Source organism: Pelodiscus sinensis, chromosome 4, assembly GCF_049634645.1.
Source record: "Pelodiscus sinensis isolate JC-2024 chromosome 4, ASM4963464v1, whole genome shotgun sequence".
NCBI classification, from domain to species: Eukaryota; Metazoa; Chordata; order Testudines; family Trionychidae; genus Pelodiscus; species Pelodiscus sinensis.
The window spans coordinates 47,309,318-47,330,151 of NC_134714.1; the positions used below are offsets into that span (position 1 = coordinate 47,309,318).

General features: G+C 39.9%; 1 protein-coding gene across 2 annotated transcripts; it reads left to right on the forward strand.

Moving 5' to 3' along the window:
- Window positions 1-971: 971 nt before the first annotated feature.
- On the forward strand, window positions 972-17,777 carry MBIP (MAP3K12 binding inhibitory protein 1). 2 transcript variants are annotated; one of them, XM_075926923.1, is made up of 10 exons: window positions 972-1,233; window positions 6,292-6,408; window positions 8,086-8,307; window positions 8,402-8,498; window positions 9,961-10,026; window positions 13,012-13,164; window positions 14,276-14,373; window positions 16,348-16,403; window positions 16,670-16,708; window positions 17,239-17,777. In XM_075926923.1, exons 1-10 carry the CDS (start codon window positions 1,108-1,110, stop codon window positions 17,294-17,296), a joined length of 1,032 nt encoding a protein of 343 aa, XP_075783038.1. In that variant the 5' UTR covers window positions 972-1,107; the 3' UTR covers window positions 17,297-17,777. The 2 variants fall into 2 exon arrangements, with proteins under 2 accessions (XP_075783038.1, XP_075783039.1); XM_075926924.1 differs by lacking the exon at window positions 16,348-16,403 and having other exon boundaries at window positions 974-1,233.
- The last annotated feature ends 3,057 nt before the right edge of the window (window positions 17,778-20,834 follow it).

Here is a 20,834-nt window from a genome sequence, read left to right on the forward strand (position 1 = left end):
CCTGTGACAAGCCACCACTCCCCACCATGCTCTCAAAATAATGAAGGTGAATCCAAAGTATTGTATCTCTGAAACTGCTATGAAAGAAGCAGGTGAAGGAAGCAAGGTGTGACATTGGTCTATACAGGAAAGAAATGTGGTTGAGATAGATTTTACCTAGGGAAGTAGTGGAGTCTCCATCCATAGAGGTGTTTAAGTCTCAGCTTGACAAAGCCCTGGCCGGGTTGATTTAGTTGGGATTGGTCCTACCTAGAGCAGGGGGCTGGACTTGATGACCTTCTGAGGTCTCTTCCAGCTCTATGGTTCTATGATTCTAAGACCAGGCAGCTGATCCAAACTAAAAAGTCAAGCTAGATTTACCAACCCCAAATTGCACTGTCAAAGTAGAGAGCCAATTCAGCCATGCCTACTGCACCCGCAAACGTGGAACCCAAAAGATCCCAAAGCAACATTGTCTATTTTGTCACAAGTCTCTCAGTACTTCGGGGATAGAAATGGAGCCGTGTTAGTCTGGTGTAGCTGAAACAAAAACCAGGACTATGTACTTCGGTGTTTCTCTAAAGCCCCGAGGTTATTACTGGGGAGCTCATCTTTCACCTAAAACCAGGTACGTTTCCAGTCTGCATGGCTGCAGAGAGGAGCCTGGCAGTGCGCCCCTGCAGTCCTTCCACTCGGGAAGCAAAGAACCCCGCGGGCTGGCGCTGAAAGCTCACAACTTTACAGCCAGTCTCGGAGGGCCTGTCCCAGGGGTTTGAAGCCCCGAGGGTCCCGCCCCCGCACTCCAGGGCAGTCACATTTAGGAGCCAGGCCACGCACTCGCAGCTTCAGGCCCGGCGCGGCCCCCAGGCGGGACGGGCTTTGCCAGCGCACCGTTCTCTTCCCCGCAGCGCAGCGCAGCCCAGGCCCGCTGCCCGTCGCTGCAGAGCTGGCCCAAGAGCGGGGCCGAGGATTGGCCGCTCTTCACGTCAGTCAGTCCTGTGGGCGGGGACAGACCCGGCTCTCCGCCGCGCTGAGGCCTCCTCCGAGGCTGGGCTGCTCGTCATCCCAGAGCGACGGCGGCGGGAGGCGGAGGCATGGTCCCCGCAGCCAGCGGCCTGGCCGGGTGTCATGGCCGCCGTGGGGGAGCCCAGCCCGCGCCAGCCCGAGGCCCACACGACAGAGACTCTCGCCGCCCCCGCCGCCAGGGAAGTGCTGAGCGGCGTCCTGCGCTCCCTGCCCAGGCTGGCGGGGCAGGTCAGTGAGGGCGGGAAGTCCCTGCCCGGGGCAGGTGGCAGTAGCAGTAGCTCCGCATTGGCGGGGGGAGTGCGAAGCTCTGCTGGTGGGGGCACAGGAGGTGGGCCCTGTTTGGGGGCGGGAGCAGCAGAGTTATAGGTAGGGGCGTGGCGGTGGGGAGAGAGACTCCTTTTGGGGGACCAGCGGCTGTCCAGGGAGAGGGGATGAAAGAAGTAGCTGAAGGCAGCAAGGGCGGGGACTAGGAAATTTGGATTTGTTTGGTTAGAAATCGATTTGAAATTCATAATCCAGCAAAAGCTCCCTTATTTGGGAGAGATCTTTTCATCTGGGATTGTTTTCATCATGTTTGGTACCTGCAGTTACCAAAGATCAAATGCTTCGGAGGGTTAGCCAAGTTAGTCTGTAACAGAAAAAACTTAAAAAAAAAAAATAGTCAAGTAGCAAGTTAAAGACTAACAAAGCATGTAGATGGTATCATGAGCTTTTGTGGGCATAGCTCACTTCTGTCATCTGAAGAAGTGTTGTTCCCACAAAAGATCATGATACCATCTACATGTTTTGTTAAATTTTAAGATGCTACTAGACTATTTGTAAGTTTTTCAAAGCTCAAATGTCTTGCTGCTGCATGAGTGATGGATGGCATGCACACTCGTATTGCCATTTCATACTAAGGGTACGTCTAGACTACCGCGTTTTGTCGACGGAAGTTTTGTCGACAGATACTGTCGATAAAACTTCTGTAGACAAAGAGCGTCCAGACACATTGAGTTCTGTTGACAAAGCAAGCTGCTTTGTCGACAGAACTCCATAGTCTGGACGCAATGTTACAGGCAATAACACCTTCTGTCGACAGAGTTCTGTCGACAGAAGGTGTTATGCCTCGTAAAATGAGGTATACCAGCGTCGACAAAACTGCTGAGTTCTGTCGACGTTATGTCGATAGAACTCAGCGGTAGTGTAGATGCTGGTATAGTTTTGTCAACAAAAGTCCACTTTTGTCGACAAAACTAGGTAGTCTAGACACACCCTAATAGCAAAGCAAATGTGTTGCTTTTAACTATGGCTTTAAAAAGGTGACTGTTACCTGTGAACTCACTTACAAAGGAAATATTTTTCCTGTGACAAAGTGTGGAGATTGTATCACACAAAAGAGGTTACTGATTATGAGTGGTGTCCACAAACCATTATAAGTTTCATAGTCTATTATAACTTTGAAAAAAAAAGGCACCTAAAGTTAGAGCTACTGAAATTTTTGGCTCGGGACAGCCCATGACTTTGCTGCTGTGGAATATAAGAAAATTTTGCTGGGCCAGATTTTTAAAATTGGCTTCAGTTTCAGGGTTTTTTAAAGATTTTAAAAAGTAAAGGCCTATTTTTAGAGCTGAGGAGAGTCCACTGTCATTTAGTAGTGATATTAGCATAGTACTCAGAGGTCCTTATGAAGATCAGGGTCTAAACCCAGACACAGTCCTTGTCCTAAATGGTTTACAATCCTGAAAATCCCAATCTGACAGCTCATGAGCCCATTAAAATCAAGTTTTTTCCCTCAAATTAAACCATGCACAAGTGTGTGGAGCCCAGTGTGTGAAGCTGCATCTGATCAGTGAGTGACAAAGAAATGTATACAACTTGAAATATTTTCTTAATCTAGATATCTACTTTCCCCAACTATTCTTCAGTCTACCACTAAACAGTGACATTTTTTGATATTGGCAAAAACAAGTCTTGTCTTTATTGCCATTTCAAGTGGGTGCTACAATTATCAGAGGTGCATAGCAATTGCATCATAGCTATCTAAGCACTCAATATTGAAATACCCAAAATAAAGGGATTGAAAACTCGGGCATTAGCCTTTTTATTTTTCCTATCTTTAAGATGGATAACTGCACTCTGTCTCTCTAGAAGAAACACTGTATGGATTGGTTAATGTTCATACAGTGCTAAGAGGCAGTAAAGTGCTAAGTATTAGGTGTATCACACTATCATTACATAATAGTATTCCTTTTATTGTGGACAACATTTTCCACAAGTCATCGCTCATCACAGCAATTGAGTGGATGAAGAAAAAACTTACATTCTGTAACTACTGCTATATGCATGTTACTCTAAAAGAGTGTTGTTCTTTGTGCTTATCAGCACTACAGAACCACGTGTATGTATGTATGTATAATTAATATATATATACCAGCTCCTTATATACTTAAAGAAAAGTAGGTATATGATGCTAGCGATGATACGTCCTATGTAACAGTTTAAATCCTTGCAGTTAATGTGTAGTTTTTTTTTTTTTTTTAATGGTTAAGCTCTGTCCCTTATTCAGTACTTCACGGTTACCTGAAATTTAGCTTTTAAATTCTGGGCCTAGTGGCACACGTGTATCAAGGTCCACATTCTGATTTAGTAGAATTTAATTACAGTGGTTTTCCTCCACAACAGGGACATCTTATCTAAAAATTGCTAGTCTGTTATTGTTTCGAGCCGTAGGGTTATCTTTTGTGATGGCGTGACTTTAAGTTACCACAAAATAGACTGTCAGCCAGTGAGAGTATAGTAGGTGCAGAAACTACAAAATTACATTCTGTTTATCACAGTCCTTACAAGTGCTTTGAAGGCAAGCAGATACATTTATGTGACAGATTAATTTGTACTGAACAGCAAATTAATACATACAAAAAGTGTACATTATATGGTGATAGGGGTTATCCTTTACTCGTGACTAAAGCATGACTACAAATAACCCCCCAACCTTTTCACTTACATTTTTAACTGTTTATCCTAAAGTTATTCCCATTCAGAAATCTGGCAAGGTTTCCACACTTTGAGCTACCTAAATAGGAGCCCTCAAAAATCAAGTAAAGCATATGACTGTATCTGTGACTATTTGAAAAGATGGATTGCTAAGGGAAGATTGAAGAGTATGCATTTTAATCTATAATACATGGTATAAATTCTCCCATGGGTAATAGAAACTGTACTTAACAATATAAAAAATAATGTGTACTGTATATTTTTAATGGAAACATGTAGCACAAACTGGGTATGCATGTACACCCGGGTGGCACCATAGATACAGATAAACAATCTCATGAACTAAATAAAATGTACCCAAGAAAGTGAAACTATGTAAATAAAATGTTCGGAATGAGCATGTTTCCGAAAACACGAATTTTCCTGATGTAATACACACAGATTAAATACCAAAAAAACATTTAAAACAGAAGTATTTTATTCTAACTAATAATACTTGATATATTACATCTAACTGAAACAAGAAATGGAAAGCTTGAACTTGTTGTGACTGTTAGTTTTTAGAATTTTGATGCTGACTAAGAAGAAAAATACAGACTTATTATTTCACTAGTTTTTCTGCTTCTATAGTAATTGGTGAGTCCCCTTCTTTCTGTCCTTCATATTGGCTTAGGGTCACACATTTACTCAAGTAGAACAGGAATAGGAATGTTCCCTACTTAAAGCGGAAGGATCAGGGTCATATTTTAAGTATACTACTTACTGTGGTTCTTGTTTTTACAGCAAGTATGCAAAGTAGTTTAATATTTAACTTCTTTGTCTCCCAATGTATTGCTTGCACTCTGTTTACTTTATTCACATTTGATTCTCGCTATGTATGCTCTGAATTCGATGTATTTTTGCTCATTTCAATCTTCAATTATCAGCCCTTTAAAAAAAAAAACCCCCTCAAGAACTAAATATATATATTCTGTTTTCTTGCCCATATTTGATGCCATTAGGAGACCCACACTTTGTGGAGGGTATATGTTAAAGGTATTCTGGCTTTTGGCATGTAAACACAATTATCTATCTACCTGTGGTCTAGTTTTCTTTTTTTAAACTGGGAGCTTGCACCATTTGCGAGCATCATATTGACCTAGTCTTACAAGTATGTCAATGAATTAGGAATTTTGGACCTGATTCTGAGTGTGGCTATGTCATACAACCTCTGTTAATTTAAATAAGAATTATGCCAGAGTACAGAGCTCTTCATTCACTTTTGGAGAATCTCTAATGCCTTATTTGATTGGAAAACAACCTCTTTAGTTTTGGTGAGAGTTACCAAGTGCTTCCTATTTCTTAGGATCATGCCTGAGAGAACAAGTTTCACTGAAATAAAAATAGAGGTTGAAATGAAGAGTATGCATTTATTTCATTAGTGTTTATTAAAGTGTACTGTAAAATTATTTTTACAAACATGCATATTATTTAGAGGTTTAATAGGCTGCATGATCAACACAGTTTGTAAAAGCTAACTTCAATACCTGCATATTTGTAAATTATGCATCATTTTTTCGCCAAGGAGTATAATCTCATGGTATGTAATTTGGTTTTGCAATGGTTCAATTGCATAGAAAGTTTAAGCTTTGATTTTTAAATAGGTTTAATGGAGTGGATAAAGTTCTGCTACATAGACTACATTTTGCTTAACGTACGGTTTAGTAAAGATTATTTATGGAGACTTCTTGCAAAAGAAAATGTAACTTTAGATTGTTTTTAGACTAAAAGTTACTCAGTGTGTTTCAGAATCAAGGCCATAGTTTATTTTTATATACTGGTAATTAAACCCATTTTACCTTTTTAATATTCCACTGTTTGCAAAGCAGTAATCTCTATGAAACAAGCATAGTGGTGGCTTGGGCTTCTCGTTAGCTATGCTGTCTAGGCAGCTAAAATAAAAGCAAATAAGAAGAGACAAAAATATTTTAGAATAACAGTTAACTGTTTAGTCAGTCTATCAGCTACCATTAACAGAGGTTGAGGCTATATTAATGCAATAAAAATGGCACTGGTTAACTGAGTATTTTAAAAAAAAAAATCAGACTTCATGCAAGTATACCCAGTAATTTATTTGGGGAATGACAGTTACAACTGATGTTTCAATGCAAAACTAACATTTTTGAACCATTCTTCTGCTCTAATATAAAAATGTGGTCAACAGGCTGAGAATTTTTACTGAGCTATAGAAGTCCTGTATACTTCTGTGACATTCTGTAATACAGAATAATGGTGTAATTTTTGTGATGATGCTTGTTTGCCCTTTTGAAGCTTAACCTTGGAGATGATGTGAAAATTGTAATCGATTGGAGCAAGCTTCAAAGTACTTCAACACTCCAGCCTACATTGCTTTTTAGTGCACTTCAGCAACATATTTTATATTTGCAGGTAAATATTTTATTGGACACTTTAAACTTGCCCAAGAGATTAGCATTTAAATGTAGCTAGATTATATAAAATGCATAATTTCAATTGTTTTGATTTAGCATTGAAGTATTAACTTGAGAAGGATGCAAATATATTGTACATTTGGGATTCCACTACACTTCATAGGTACTCAAACCTGCTCTCTTCCAGATTTGTCAGAACAGGAATAGCCTACCAGGCCACTATGGGTAAGAAGACTGAACAAATCCAGCCCCATTGATTTCTAGACTTGCATTGTAAATTCAATACATTCCTATCTATGGTGGGTTGTAATTAAGCAATAAGACACGGCAGGTGTGTGTCATGCTATGATAATGATTCTATGCCTTGGGTGAGTTTTTGAGGCTCATGGAGTGCTTTCAGTGGTTCAAGAAGTGGCATTATCCCAGCATGATACATCCTGGAGTATCTTACTGCAATTAAACATATTTTCAGCATAGGTTTTAACAAGAAAGTAATTTCTTTGACATTCATGTCTCATTTTGCCAAGTAGCCAGTCACTAAATTTTTGTTAACTATTTGGAAGTTTTTGGCCCTATCAAAAGTAGTAACTATACAAAAATTTTGTTGTGTTTTGTTTTGTTTTGTTTTTGATTTTGGGTTTGGCCAGTCAATAGCTGAACAGTTTTGAGCCCTTGCCGCTTCATGGTCTGACATCTGAAGAAGGTGGTGATTTGAATACATTTCAGTTTTTCAATTTATCTGTTGAGTGAATTATTCCAAGTGCATTGTATTTGGGTGATGGGGTAAAATTAGAGTAACTTCTATAGGATAAAAAGGGCCTTTATGTTTTACACATTAAGTCTTTAATATGACAGAGAAAAAGGCATAATGCAAGATTTTTTTAAAAAAATGTAAAACTTAGTCTTTACATTCAAACATACTATTTTCATTCTTCTTCAGGAACCTACACTGGTAGAAATTGTAGTGTTATAAGTAATAGTTAATCCTAGTTTTGTAGAGAAGACAGAAGATACAAAATTCAGTAGTGACTTAAATTTGTTGGGGAAGGGGGGATGGATGCCTTACTTATGTGCCAGGATTTCATTTTTTAGATCTTGCATGAATACATCCAGTGGAATGAAAAGCATTTATTTTGCTGCTACAGATACCAGTGCTTTCCCTCATTTAATTTTGTTAATGAGTAGATGATCAGCCATATCAAGAAAACCATGATTATTCAGCATAACACCTTTATATTTCACATCTGTTATCTCATACACTTTGGACAACTGCAGTTTCAAGTGGAGAATCTTTAGTGATGTAGTAATAAAGTAAGGGCTTTACAGAGTGAGAGCATTGGCTCTCGTGTTAAGGAGGAAAAATACTAAGCCTAGTGTTCTGAGTAGGCATCTGAATGACATGTTAATTAAGTGTCACTGGTGGCAAAGGCTGAAGCTTTGATTTGGTTCATAACAGATGAGCAATAGACAGATTTGCTCACACATTTTGGATTTTCCCAATTTCTCATATACAAACCTATAACAGGATGTGGTTATAAAATTTGGAAGTAGTATATTTTTAATTTTTTTATTAGATTGTATAGTGTTGCAAATTATTTTAACCAGCCTATTTTAAAAATTGTAATGAGAAGTATATGGTCATTTTGAACCCTACTGTATATCCTTTCTTGTTCAGCCTCTTTTAGAAAAACTCCAATTATTGATTACAAGGGAAAATATAGTCCTAGTTGAAGATGCAGATAAAACAGAAGGCAAGAAGTTGGATACAAATACAAAGTTACCTGATAGTACCTCACAAATAGAAGAAAAATATACAAGTTATGATTCAGGAGATCTGAAAGAGGTTCATATTAATTTTGACCCAGAAGTGGTCCAGATAAAAGCTGGAAAAGCAGAAGTAAGTGACCTTCTTGCATAGTTTTTAGAAATAGTCTTTTTATTTTTGAATTACAGCAATGAAATAGTTATGTCACCATGTCTGTTACTTGCAGATTGACAGGAGGATATCAGCCTTCATTGAGAGGAAACAAGCTGAGATCAATGAAAATAATGTCAGGGAATTTTGCAATGTTATTGATTGTAATCAAGGTAATTATCCAACCAGAGTTTAATCTTCCTAGCAATGTAAACATGTTCTTTTGTTTCAAAATGATTTTAATATTTTAAAAAAACCTTCATTTTTAAAATAAAGTTTAAGATGATTCGTATGTGTGATGTGGAAATTATTGAACAGACAAAACACAGAGATTACTCTCCCAGTATTAGTGTGTTGATCATAAAGTCCATACTGAGAGAGAGGAGCTGTTACTATATTTTTTGCAGAGTCTGATCAGATGCCCTCATTAATGTGAAGATACTTACTTTATGAAATTATTGTAATTGTTGACTTTAAAAAGAACACCTAAATTAATGCAGAAGAATTGTAGGCAAAAAAAGTTTTACCAATTGTATATTGAAAGTCAAACAGAGAAGTATACCACCAAGTTTGATTACAAGAGAATATATTCATTGTAACTTATTTGAATTACTAGTGCAATAAGTTATAAGAAAAATGTGAAGGGTCTTAAATCAAGTTTTTGTCTTTTTTTAAATGCATCCTACTTAAACATTCAGTGATTATATCGAGAGCAAAACAATTGTAGAAGTGTTTTGAAGAGACTTATTTATTAATAAGGAGTAAAGTAGGAAAACTGCAGTATGTCCTCTAGTATCTTCAGCATCTGTTATCCCAGATATCACATAAGTAATTGTTGGCCTGCTATCTTTTAGATCTCAAAGATCACTGTTTTATGACTTCAATGTTTCTGATTGTTCCAACTTACATGCAAGGTTAATAGACTGTAAGAGGTGGTAGATGGTAAAATGCCAATTTTTAAAAGTTCTGTTAAGTAAACTTACATGCAGAAGGGCTGCATGTATTTATGCTCATTTTATTATAAAACAAAACTTAGTATAGCTCTAAGTACATGGACAAGAATAAAATACAAATGATAGAATATGATGAGAGGGAATGAGAGATGGTCTCTGTTCAGGCAGGGGGGTTACAATTTTACAAGCTACAGTACTACTGTTAATAATAGTGGCAAGCCACAGGACATCAAAAGTGTAACAAGATTACAGATGTGGAGCCTAATAGGAAGGAGTCATAGAAGAAACTAGCTTTAAGGAGGGACTTGAACAAGGAGAAGGGTTATAGGCAGAAAGACACACAACTAAATCTGAAGTAGGGGTTAAAGAGATGGAAGCAATAAGTGAAAGATATGGAGAAACACATGGACCAAGGAGCTGAGGACAGATAGAACACAAATACATTTGTAACAGAGTATGGTTATAATCTTGCAAACATTGATACGCATAAATGATTTTACACTGGTGAGTAGTCTTATTGAACTTGAGGGGTGGATGTAAGTGGTCACAGAACTGGTGCCTAGGCCTTTCATACCTTGTAGGAGGGGGCATTAAAATTTGATGTGGTAAAAGCCAAGAAGCTAGTGGTCAATTTTAATTTAAGGTCTCTCTCTCTCTCTCTCTCTTAAAAAAAAATTCTTAGAGAACAGCTGTGCCAGAACAGATGCAGTTTTCACACCTTATCCTGGATTTAAAAGTCATGTAAAGGGTAAGTGGTAATTAATATCTATGTACCTTTTCCTTTAAAATATATTAGCCATAATGAACACTGTTCAGTTGGGGAAAATGCCAGACCTTTTAGTTGAGCAATATTTAATCTACATTTTTGCATGGATTTATACATTTTGTACATATAGTGTCTATTTTGTATATTATAAAATATCATAGGAATGTTTGTATTGATTTTAAGCCTATTAAACAAATTTGAGTCATTCCCCATGCAAAGCTTCCATCCCAAACCAGCAGCACAGTGCTAGTAACTAGGGGGGAAGAGAGAGAGCTCAGTGGTTTGAGCATTGGCCTGCTATACCCAGGGTTGTGAGTTCAATGCCAAGGCCATTTGGAGCAAAAATTTGTCAGGGATGGTACTTGGTCCTGCTGTGAAGGCAGGGGACTGGACTTGATGACCCTTCAAGGTCCCTTCCAGTTCTAGGAGATAGGCAATCTCCATTAATTATTATAGAACCTAATGGTGTATTTTACCAGAAGCAAAAATAAACTTCATTGTCTGAGATTTAAAAGAAGGAACAGAAAACCCCACAGTGTAGGTTCAAAATGTAAGAATTATTTGTATTGAACAATCTAAATTGATATTAGCAACCTAGCTAAGAAACTGGATTTTTTTAAAATTATCCTTGTTCCTCATAAGTTATAATGATAGAATTATTGTACTGGAAGGCTTTATATTTTCTTCATTATCACAGGAATTGCTCAGCTTTTAAATGCTCCTTCTCTTGCTACTAAGTGGGTATTGCCAGATGAGCAAGAAGAGACTGCTGTAGCCATCTGAGGGAAAGGTGTCAATCTCCTCTACATTCCCACTCAGGTTGCTTGGCCAGTGTTGTGGAAAGTCATCATTTCCTCTCATTATCACTCAAATAATAGAGAAGGTACAGCAGCACTCCATGGGAGGGGACAACACAGGGAACAAGATTCCCTCTCCACCCTTCCAAAAAAAAAAAAAAACTCTAAAAAACAACAGTGTATAAAATTCCTTATAATTGCCTGAATAGAAAGCATCACCATAGTATCGGAACTCCTCACAGTCATATTAACTCTCCCCAAACCTTAGTTGGTAGAGAAGTACTACTGTCCAGGCAAAAAGAGGCTAAGTGATTGTCAAAAGTCACACAAGAAGTCTGAAACAGCAGGGAATTGAACCAAGATCTCCCAAGTGCTGAAATTAAGTGTGCTTGATCAGTACTCTCTAGGCACACAAACTTTTTTTGTTGCATTTCAGATAAGTCCCCAACCCCCGAAAATTGAAATTCTACCTATGCTACTCACTCAATCACCTTTTCAGGAAAAGTCTAGGATAACACATTAAATTAGCTCCATAGCAAGTTGCAAAGCTTAACCATTTCAGACTCTGTTGTGCCAGGAGGAAGATGGGAGAAGTGAGGCTCAGAGTTAAGGTCCTTTCTTTTGTAAACCTAAGGCTGTTAGTTGAGGTGTTCTAGCTTATCTTAAATAGCCCCAAAGACGCCATTAAACTATGTAAGTTGCCCAAACCTATACTGTTCAGACCATTTTGATAGGTCAAAATCAGCACATATATTTGCATCTGAAAAAGAATTAGAAACAAAGCCAGAACAGACTGTGGAGCACACCTGTAACATGTTCCCTGCATGAAATACTTAGTAATCCTACAACAGTATGCTGCACTTTCTGGGATCCTGAATGGTGTTCAGGTATAGGGTAGGTATAGCATGGGGATGTAATAGTGTAGTTGATTAACTGATAACCCTAACCTTCCCCCCTGCCTGTACATTTTTTAGCGGGCTGGCCAGAAGCCCATCTCAGGTTTGTCTTGCGCCGGGTCCTGAGACCTCCCCCACTGCAGCTCTGCATTTAAAGTGTATTAGGAGTCAGGTGGGCAGGCAGCCCAACTCAGTTCCAGCTCTCACCGGGTGAGGGAGCTCAGCCCTCACCCAAACAGGGGCTGCTGCCATCCTGCGCTGCTGCCTCTGTATCAGAGGCAGCAGCATGGGGTGACAGGCAGCTAGTCTTCGAGGGGATCTGGTTTTTAAAGTGGCTGCCCTCGCAGAGCAACTCCCACCTGGCACCCCACACTGCTGCTACTGATACAGAAGCAGCAGTGCAGAGTAGCGGGGGACTCCTCGGGAGTGGGGCTGGAGTGCACTGGCTGCTGTCCCCACTCCCAGGGACTGTAGAATAGTTGAGTAACTGATAAGAATTTTTTAACACTCCTAGTATAGCATAGTTCAGTAAGACCACCCAGAGGAATGCACAATGTTGTTCTGGATCTTGCCACAAAGTTGGGTTAAAAAATTCTGACCTGTTGTTGGGGGTGGGGAGAAGGGGAAGCATGCTTGGCCCTGAAGCAGCAAAGGAGCCAACCAGAGCCCCAGGTTGCAAACCAAAATAACAAAACATGGAGAATTTCCCTGCTAATATTTCTGCTAATTCTTCTTGTTTTCCTCCCCCTATATTCTCCATATTAACTTAATGGTAGTTGTAATGCTTCCCATATTGTTAGGTCATGGCTTTTTTTTTTTTCTCTTCCCACCCATGTTAGCTCTAGACAATCACTGATTTAGATTGGACGTTATATTTGTTTTTCAGTTGCTAATCTAACTCTTGCTGCTATTGAGATTAGCAGATAAAAGACAAATAAAACTTAATTCAACACATTCTTGTATGTTTGCCACATAGAAAGGTGAATATAAATTGTCCTTTGTCACCAATAAAAAGAAATTAAAGCTCTGAGTTTTTATCCATACCTGTTTTTTGGTTAGGCAACATACTTTTAAGAAATACATTTTATTGAACCTCTAGTTTTAGATGTTTGAGATTTTCATTATGTTGAAAGTTGTAGTAAAATTAGTTTATCACAGTGAAAGGTTTTTTTAGTATAATTTTACTGTTATGGATGAAAATATTTTCATTGCAGAATATTCTTGATAAGAGAAGGACTGACTATGTAGTAATCTTATAACCTCTTTTAATCTAGTTTCTAGAGTTGTAAATACGTATGGTCCTCAGACCAAATCTGAAGGAACACATGGATCCACTCATAAAGCAAATATTCTCCTTCGTGATTGTGGGAACCAAGCAGTAGAGGAAAGACTGCAAAACATTGAAGCTCATTTACGGTTACAAACAGGTGTGTACAACGTTTTTTAGCTGTGCGATTAATGTATTTGTACTATAATTATCACTAATATAGTACAGTTAAGCAAGGTTTTAAATTCAATTGATGTCTATGGATAGAATGCTTTTCATCACATCTCATTGGAAACGAGCTTCCATGCAGGGCCTAGGGACAGCATCATAGTAGAAATTCCAGCAACATTCCCTCTCCTGGCAACTAACTAGGGTTTGGCTTCTTGGCAGGCTATATTAGTTACCCTTCCTCTTACTTCCTCTCCCATCTTTCTCATCTCATCTCCTGGCTAGTAAGTGAATTCCTCAAGCCCTACTATGAAGTTTAAGCTTATAATAATGTTGTTCAGATGGTTTTCTTACTCTTCCTATTTGGACTAGGGATGTTAAAGACTAGTTTACTATCCGGGAAGCATTTGCTTATCGGATAGTCTGACTAATTGATTTCCCTGCTCCCCTGTGGCTGCCTCTATGATATAGCGAAGGGTTATTTCAAAGTGGTAGCGCTACATAGCTGTGCAGCGCTGCAGCTTTGAAACCCCAAGGTGACGTTTCAAAGGGGCAGCCATGGAGCCCAGGGTCAGCTGGGGAGTCCCCAGCTGATCCCGGGTTCTGCACAGAATTTCCCCAGAACCCAGGGTTTCGGTGTCGCACGCAGCCCAGGATCAGCTGGGAGTCCCCCGCTGACCCTGGGCTTCACGGGGTTGCCCCTTTGAAATGCCAGAGGTTGACCCCAGCTCTGTGAGGCATTTCAAAGGAACCCAGGATCAGCTGGGAAGTCCCCAGCTGATCCTGGGTTCTGCGTGGCATGCAGTGTAGCATGGAGCCTAGGGTCAGTGAGGGACTCTGCGTCCCCCAGGCTCCATGCCTTTGAAATGCACAAGAGCTGGGGATTCTTGCACATTTCAAAGCAGACACCTGTGTGCAGCCTGGAGTCAGTGAGACTTCCTGCTGGCCCCGGGCTGTACATGGAGTTCCACATTCCTCCGCTGGGGGCTCTTGTCCATTTCAAAGGAGGAATGTGGAAGTGCCTGTCGACTTGTTGATGGAAATTCTGTCAACTAGTCAATTAACCGCATTTTAACATTCCTGATTTGGACTGTTACATCTAGGTGGTCCAGTACCTCGGGACATTTATCAGAGAATTAAAAAGCTTGAAGATAAAATTCTTGAGTTGGAAGGATTGTCCCCTGAGTATTTTCAATCTGTGGTAAGTAACTCTCTCTGATTTCCATTATTCAGCACATACCTGTGTTTGGGGCAAAATTTTCTTAAATCTGTTGTTGGAAATGGATCCTATGAAGTTAGGTGGTAGATATCATTTTTATAGTTGTATGAACACTTTTGCCATAGAAATATGAAAAATCTCTCAACTACAAATAAACTTAACTTGAGCAAAAGTATGGCCTTCATATAGGTGACAGCTGGAGTAACCCTGGAATTTTTTACTTTTATACACAATATGATTACATTTTAATAACTATACAGAATTAATGTCAAGAATTGGGGTGAGGAAAAGAGCTTTTGCCAACTCAAGTTTTCTTTCAAGTGAGATGCTTGAACTCCTCTCAGGCTAGATCTATACTCTAGGGGTTTTTTTTGTTTTGTTTTTTTTCTGAAAAAGCTATGCAAATTGTGCTCCTGTCTAGATGGGACCAAATGGTGGAAAAGCCCCCTCTTTTGGCAGAGCTCTTGTCCCTCAGAGAACAAGGAATACAGGGCTCCCTGAAAGAGCGCGTTTCCTCTTCTGCAAAAAAAAAAAAACCGGAAGAGCAAATATGTTCCTTAGACATGGTGGAGTTTTTCCAGGATACATCCAGTATCCCGAAAACCCCTGCAGTGTAGATGTACCCTCAATGACGTAAGAAGCTCCTGCACTCTTGCAAAGTTAAGGTGCACCAGAAGCAGGCAGAGTCTTACCACAGGAAAGGAAGGAGGAAGAGCCTGTCAGCTCAAGGCAGTTCCATTCCCTCCCCTTATGAGAGAGATGGACAGGATGATATCTCTGTTCCACCACACTCCCCCGCCCCCTTCTGTAGCACTGAGTGCGGGATCATGCAGGGGAGTGGAAACCCGGCTGCAGCTTCTTCTAGTCTGGGAAAGGGTTTGAAGCACCCCAGAAGGAGCAGAAGCTAGACTAAGGTGGAGAGTTGAACTGAAGCAGGGTGACTAATGGTAGGGGTCCTTATAAGAGCTGAGTGGGCAAAGGAAGGAACTCTGTCTCAGCTGTTACTACCTGTTAATTACCATGGGGAAAGGTTTTCTTCAGTTGTCCTGCTCTCCCTCACTGGTCACTAAAATGGACAGGCCCTCTCCCCTAGATTGCCACTTCCTGACTGAATACCTCTCTTCTCCTAAACCCAGCAGAAGAGCAGTGTGCATGCAGAAAAAGGGAGCTTCTGGTAGAGTAAAACAGCAATACTTGAAATTTTAAATGCAACCCTTAGTTTTTACTTGGCTTGTTATATGTGCTGTACATGGGCTTGAGGCTGTTTGGAAATTAAAGGTAGAGAAGAACTGAGCTTCTTGTCTAACATGTTGAGTTTCCCACAGAAAGTGCTTTGGGATATTCTCTGGGTACCAACAGGTATTTGAATGGCATTCACAGTAGGAGTAATACAGCTAGTATAGGTCAGTGCCTAAAATGGCAACAGTGTATTGTTACTGTCTGCATGAATATTTGCACCATTGATACCAGCATGGTAAGAAACCTTAGAGGAGAACTGGTATAGACAAGGTTTCAGCACTAAATATCTAACTACCCGATTACCCCTGGAAGATAGCCTTCATTTAGGATATGATTGGGGTAAATGGGCTGTTCAGTGTAAAGAAGTTTGAGCAGCTTCTAGCTATGCTCAGGAAAAAAACAGTAGGTTATTTGATTTTTTTTTCTGGGATTTCTTCAACCCTTAAAATTCACTTAAAGAGGATATTTTGGTACCAGTGGAATAATGGTCCATGTTCCCTTCAGAGCCCTGAAGGGATATTCCTATATCAGAGCTCTGCATGGACACAAATTTTAAGAAGTACATGGTGTTGCTGGCTCCCAGGTGCCAGTGCCCCATGCCAGTGGCCTCTCCTGGTTGTGCAGTTGTACAACCTTCAGTGGGGTTTTATGACATCCGACGAAAGAGACAGTAGTACGTGGGAACAGTAATACCATGTTCTCCTTTGGCCATTGCAGTTCAGCAGATATCTGCATCCATGGAAAGAGATTTGTATCCGTTCAGGGTTCCATGGGTAAGTGATAAATAGGCTTTGTAGTGTCTATACTTTAAGGAATCCTCTGTAAATACTGTATTAATGGTGGATTAGCAACTGGACCAGTAGGGTTTGTGCCTGGGCGCATTGGACAAATGGATGTCCCCACACCCCAACAGACACTCCTGCCAGGGGGCAGGATCAGGGCACGGGATGCAGGTGGAAAGAGTGGGGAAAGTTCCAGGGCCCAAAAAACTATAATTTGCTTCTCAATATTAAGTCTGGTTAATCTTTATTCCCTCTAGAATTATTCTGGCAAAAGGAGGAAGGTCCAACCACCCCATGTAAGTGTCATAATCAAAAGTTAATCTTAGTTTATGAAATGCTTATAACTACAGCGTATCTTCAAATTTTTAGCATAGCATTGTCAAAATGCACCACGAGTACTTGCTTTATAGTTGTACTTAACTACATGCTAGGTTACTGGGTTCCCTTCAAATACCAGTAGTTCAGCTGAGTGTACACGTGAATAGTGCACGAATTGAGAATCATTTAGTAGAAAATGCAGATATTTTTGAGAAGTCGGATACTTAACCCTACATTAGTTTAACAATTGATTGAAAACTAGACAGCTAACCATTCTTTGTTCTGTTGCTGAGAAGTCAAATATTCAGTTTTTTTGTTCCTTCTAAATTGAGGTAGTTACAAGATTGCTATAAGCAACTCTTCAGCTTTCAAATAAATTTCTGAATTTATTTTCATCTTAACACTGAAATATCAGTGGAATGGAATGACTCTCCTGTAGTAAAATGCGATGTTGTGCTTGAACAATGTAGTAATTCCAATGTGTAAACTATTGTATTTTTTTAAATAGAAATATTCATTGGCTGAACTTGATGAGAAGATCAATGCTCTTAAACAAGTATTATTGAGAAAAACAAATGAAGCAAAGTCCAAGGAGTTTGATGAGCTTCTTTGATGAAATCTTCAAATGTCCTTATTGTCTTAACTCTTACAGACTTGAGTACTCTTCACCTGAGATTACTTTGGTAATGAAAATGAAGCATACACAAACTCATTTCAATGTTTTTAGAAACTTGCTTTTTAACTTCGTAACAAGGGTCAGCCCAAAATGTACATTAAGTTCCCTAGACTCTGTTTCTTTAAAATGATGAATGCATTGGAAGTAGCATTCTAAAAGTCTATTCCCTTCTGTTGTAAAGGAGGATGTACGTTATTATTCAGCTGTGAAAACTGCTAATTTAAATGTGCAAAATCTATATTTCATCTGTGTGTTTCTGGAACAGGAAAAAAATCTTTTGAATAATGATATTCAAAAGGTCTACCTTAACTAAAATGTCAGTGTTCATGTAAGTAACATAATTTGATGAAATAAAACAAAATACCTACTTATGTTTGAGTGAATTTTTGTTTTAGTAGAAAAAATAAAGCAAGTATTACAAAAATCTAGAGAATACACAGGAAGAGCAAATTGTTAGTAAATGTTTGTCATTTTCATTATCTCCCAGGCTTCAAAAATACATGGAACCATAATATATTGCTAAGCATAAAGATTTGATTACCGATAGATAATACACAGGTGTACAGAGGCAGACTGCACCCATTTTTCAATAGTCCTATAAAGTTTGACCACAGTTAGCTAAACAATATTGAACCTTTTAAAATATTTTCTATGAGGTGTTAACCCATTAGCTATTTTTTTAAAACACTAACATTTTAAAACTTTCCCTAATCTAGACCAGGCCGCTCACTCAATAAACTGACTACATATCTGAAGTCAGTGCAAGTAGATAAACGTGGGGCCTTGTCTTCACAGAATAGTTATTTTTTAGAATAAATTGCTTTGCATTCCTGAGTTATTTCCTGAGTCTTATCCCACATCAATTAAATCTGATTTCAAAATGAAATAACTATTCCCACATGAGGTTTTTCCCCCACAGTAGATTTGTGTAGATGCAAGGGTATTTTGGATTAACTCTTTTGTTGAAGTATCCCATACTGCATTGCTGCACAAGTGTGCCCTCTACTGTTTTGAGGTCAACTAGACTGTTACTTCTTCTATTAAACGTGGTTACAAACAGCTGGGTGCACACTTTTGTGCTTCAGACTCATAGCAATTTCACACAGGCAGAGCCACATATTCATAGCAACCCTGCCCCATCCATGGACTTACAGAACAGCATGTCTACTGGTTAGAGCAGAGGAGTGAGCATCAGGAGAGCTGGGGCCTGTTCCCACTTCTAGCAGAAAAAGCAGGGGAGGGCTGTCAAGTGCTTATCAACTCGACTAGGACAAAAGTCTCAATTCCAAGACAGAAACTGCATTTGGCTTTCTAGGGGCTAAGTCAGCCTGAAACTGCTTTGGAAGAGCACCATTAGTCAGTATCATGTGCTATGTTACAGAGGTCTGATTTTTAAACAACTTTGCTCCATGTGGGCATTTATGTTGGTGTGGATGCCATTTGGTCACACAACTCAAAAGGGTTTATTTCCCTAAAATATCAAATCCCACACTCGTGGGCTAAAGTGCTACCCCTTCCTGTCCCTGATGAATCTCCCTTATGTTGTCAATCCCTTTCTCCTAAAGATATAGCATTGTGGGGGTGAGTGTCAGAAGTCAAACATTGTAATAGCAAACATAGAACAAAACTACTTTTGCTCACAGTCTGATTGGTGTGCTAGACTTTTATCTACCCTTACTTTTAGAAGGTAAATGGCCAGAACTAGGCTATAGAGAAATATCTAAGTGGATCTATGAAAGGGAATGCTCTAATTTGGCACGTATTTCAAGGCAATGCGGTTTTCTTGGACCTGCTAGAAGGGTTTCACTTCTGCTCCTGTATCAGCTAGGGGCAGCACCCTCTTGACACACAACAGTGCTGCATGTCTTCCAGGTTCGCCCATTTCCTTTTAATCAAGACTCCTCTGCTTCTCAAAGACACATCATAGCATGATTTTCTCTAACAAAGATATTCTGCATATATGCACAAGCAGTTACTAAACCACTCACTACCAGTCTCTCCCCTGGCATTAGTACAGGGACCCAACAGCAAGGGGAAGGTAAGGTTCACTTCACCATCAATACGCACACCCCAGCTAGGGGAAAGAAGATGGCAATGGCATTCCAAAATTGATGATGGTGGTGGTGTAGCAACTTTGTCAGTGTTTCAATAATGGTTTTCATGCCAATAGCTACTTGTGCTTTTTCTCTTCTGCAAACTCTTCAAATGCTATGACTAACAGAGGCCTTCTCAGATGCTAATCTGAAATTTCTTCAAGTGACACACAAGAAGGCGTGGAAAATGTTCACTTACCTTGTCAGGACATCGAACCGCTTTGTTTTATTGTGACAAATTGGTGAGCAGTTTCATTGAGATTAAACTTCCTCCCAGATCACCCCAGTTCTGCATTGCTATCCTTTTTCACGAGTTAGGGCCATTACCTGAGCCCACAAGTGGCACTCCAGGAAAACATCTTGCAAAACTAATCAGCTGTCACTGTCTTCTGACCCTGTGTGCATGCTAATATAAGTGGTGCAACTTGTTCATATTGATGACTGTCAGGATCACAGTGATTGGCATTTTTTTCTGTGCTGCTTGACAGTTTAAAAAAACATGTATTGCACCAGAGAGATTGAATCAATAGCCAGGTAGTTAGGGTAGCCTCCTAGGATGTAGGTGCCTCAAGTTCAAGTCCTTGCCCCACAAAGTATTTTACACACAATAGCTTTAACAGGCGAGAAACCTCCCACAAGAATACCTTCTAGCTCAGCAGTTAAGACACTCACCTAGGAGGAAAGACCACTATGTAGCAGCCAGAATGGGATTTGAGCCCAGATTTCCAACACCCTGAGGCTATGTCTACACTCACAGCTTCTTGAGCAAGTACGGCCGTTCTTGCGCAAGAATCTGCAGAGCGTCCACACTGCCCGCCTGCTCCTGCGCAAGGAAATTTACAGTACGACATGGTAAGAGAGGGCTCCTTGCACAAGAGTTATGCTCTTTTTTTTATCAGGTGTAAGCCCTTTTGCGCAGGAGCTCTTGCGCAAGAGGGTAGTGTGGACGCTCGGCAGGGATTTCTTGCGCAAGAAAGCCCTATGGCTAAAATGGCCATCAGAGCTTTCTTACACAAAAGAGCATCCACACTGCCATGGGAGCTCTTGCGCAAAAGCACAGCGCGCACATGGCAGTGTGGACGTTTTCTTGCGCAAGACTTCTTGCACAAGCCGCCAGTGTATACATAGCCTGAGTGTTCTGACCATTAGGCTACTGAGCATATAAGAGGCTGATTTTTCTTTGGGGCTTGATTCAGTAAAAGTGCACTCAGGTGGCCCCTGAACATGTTGGATCAAGACTGGCAGGAAATGTCTGGTCTGTGAATCCCACTGGGGCATAGGCATGAATTGGGCACAGAGGTGGGTGGTAGCATCAGGAGAGAGGCTGCTGTGTGT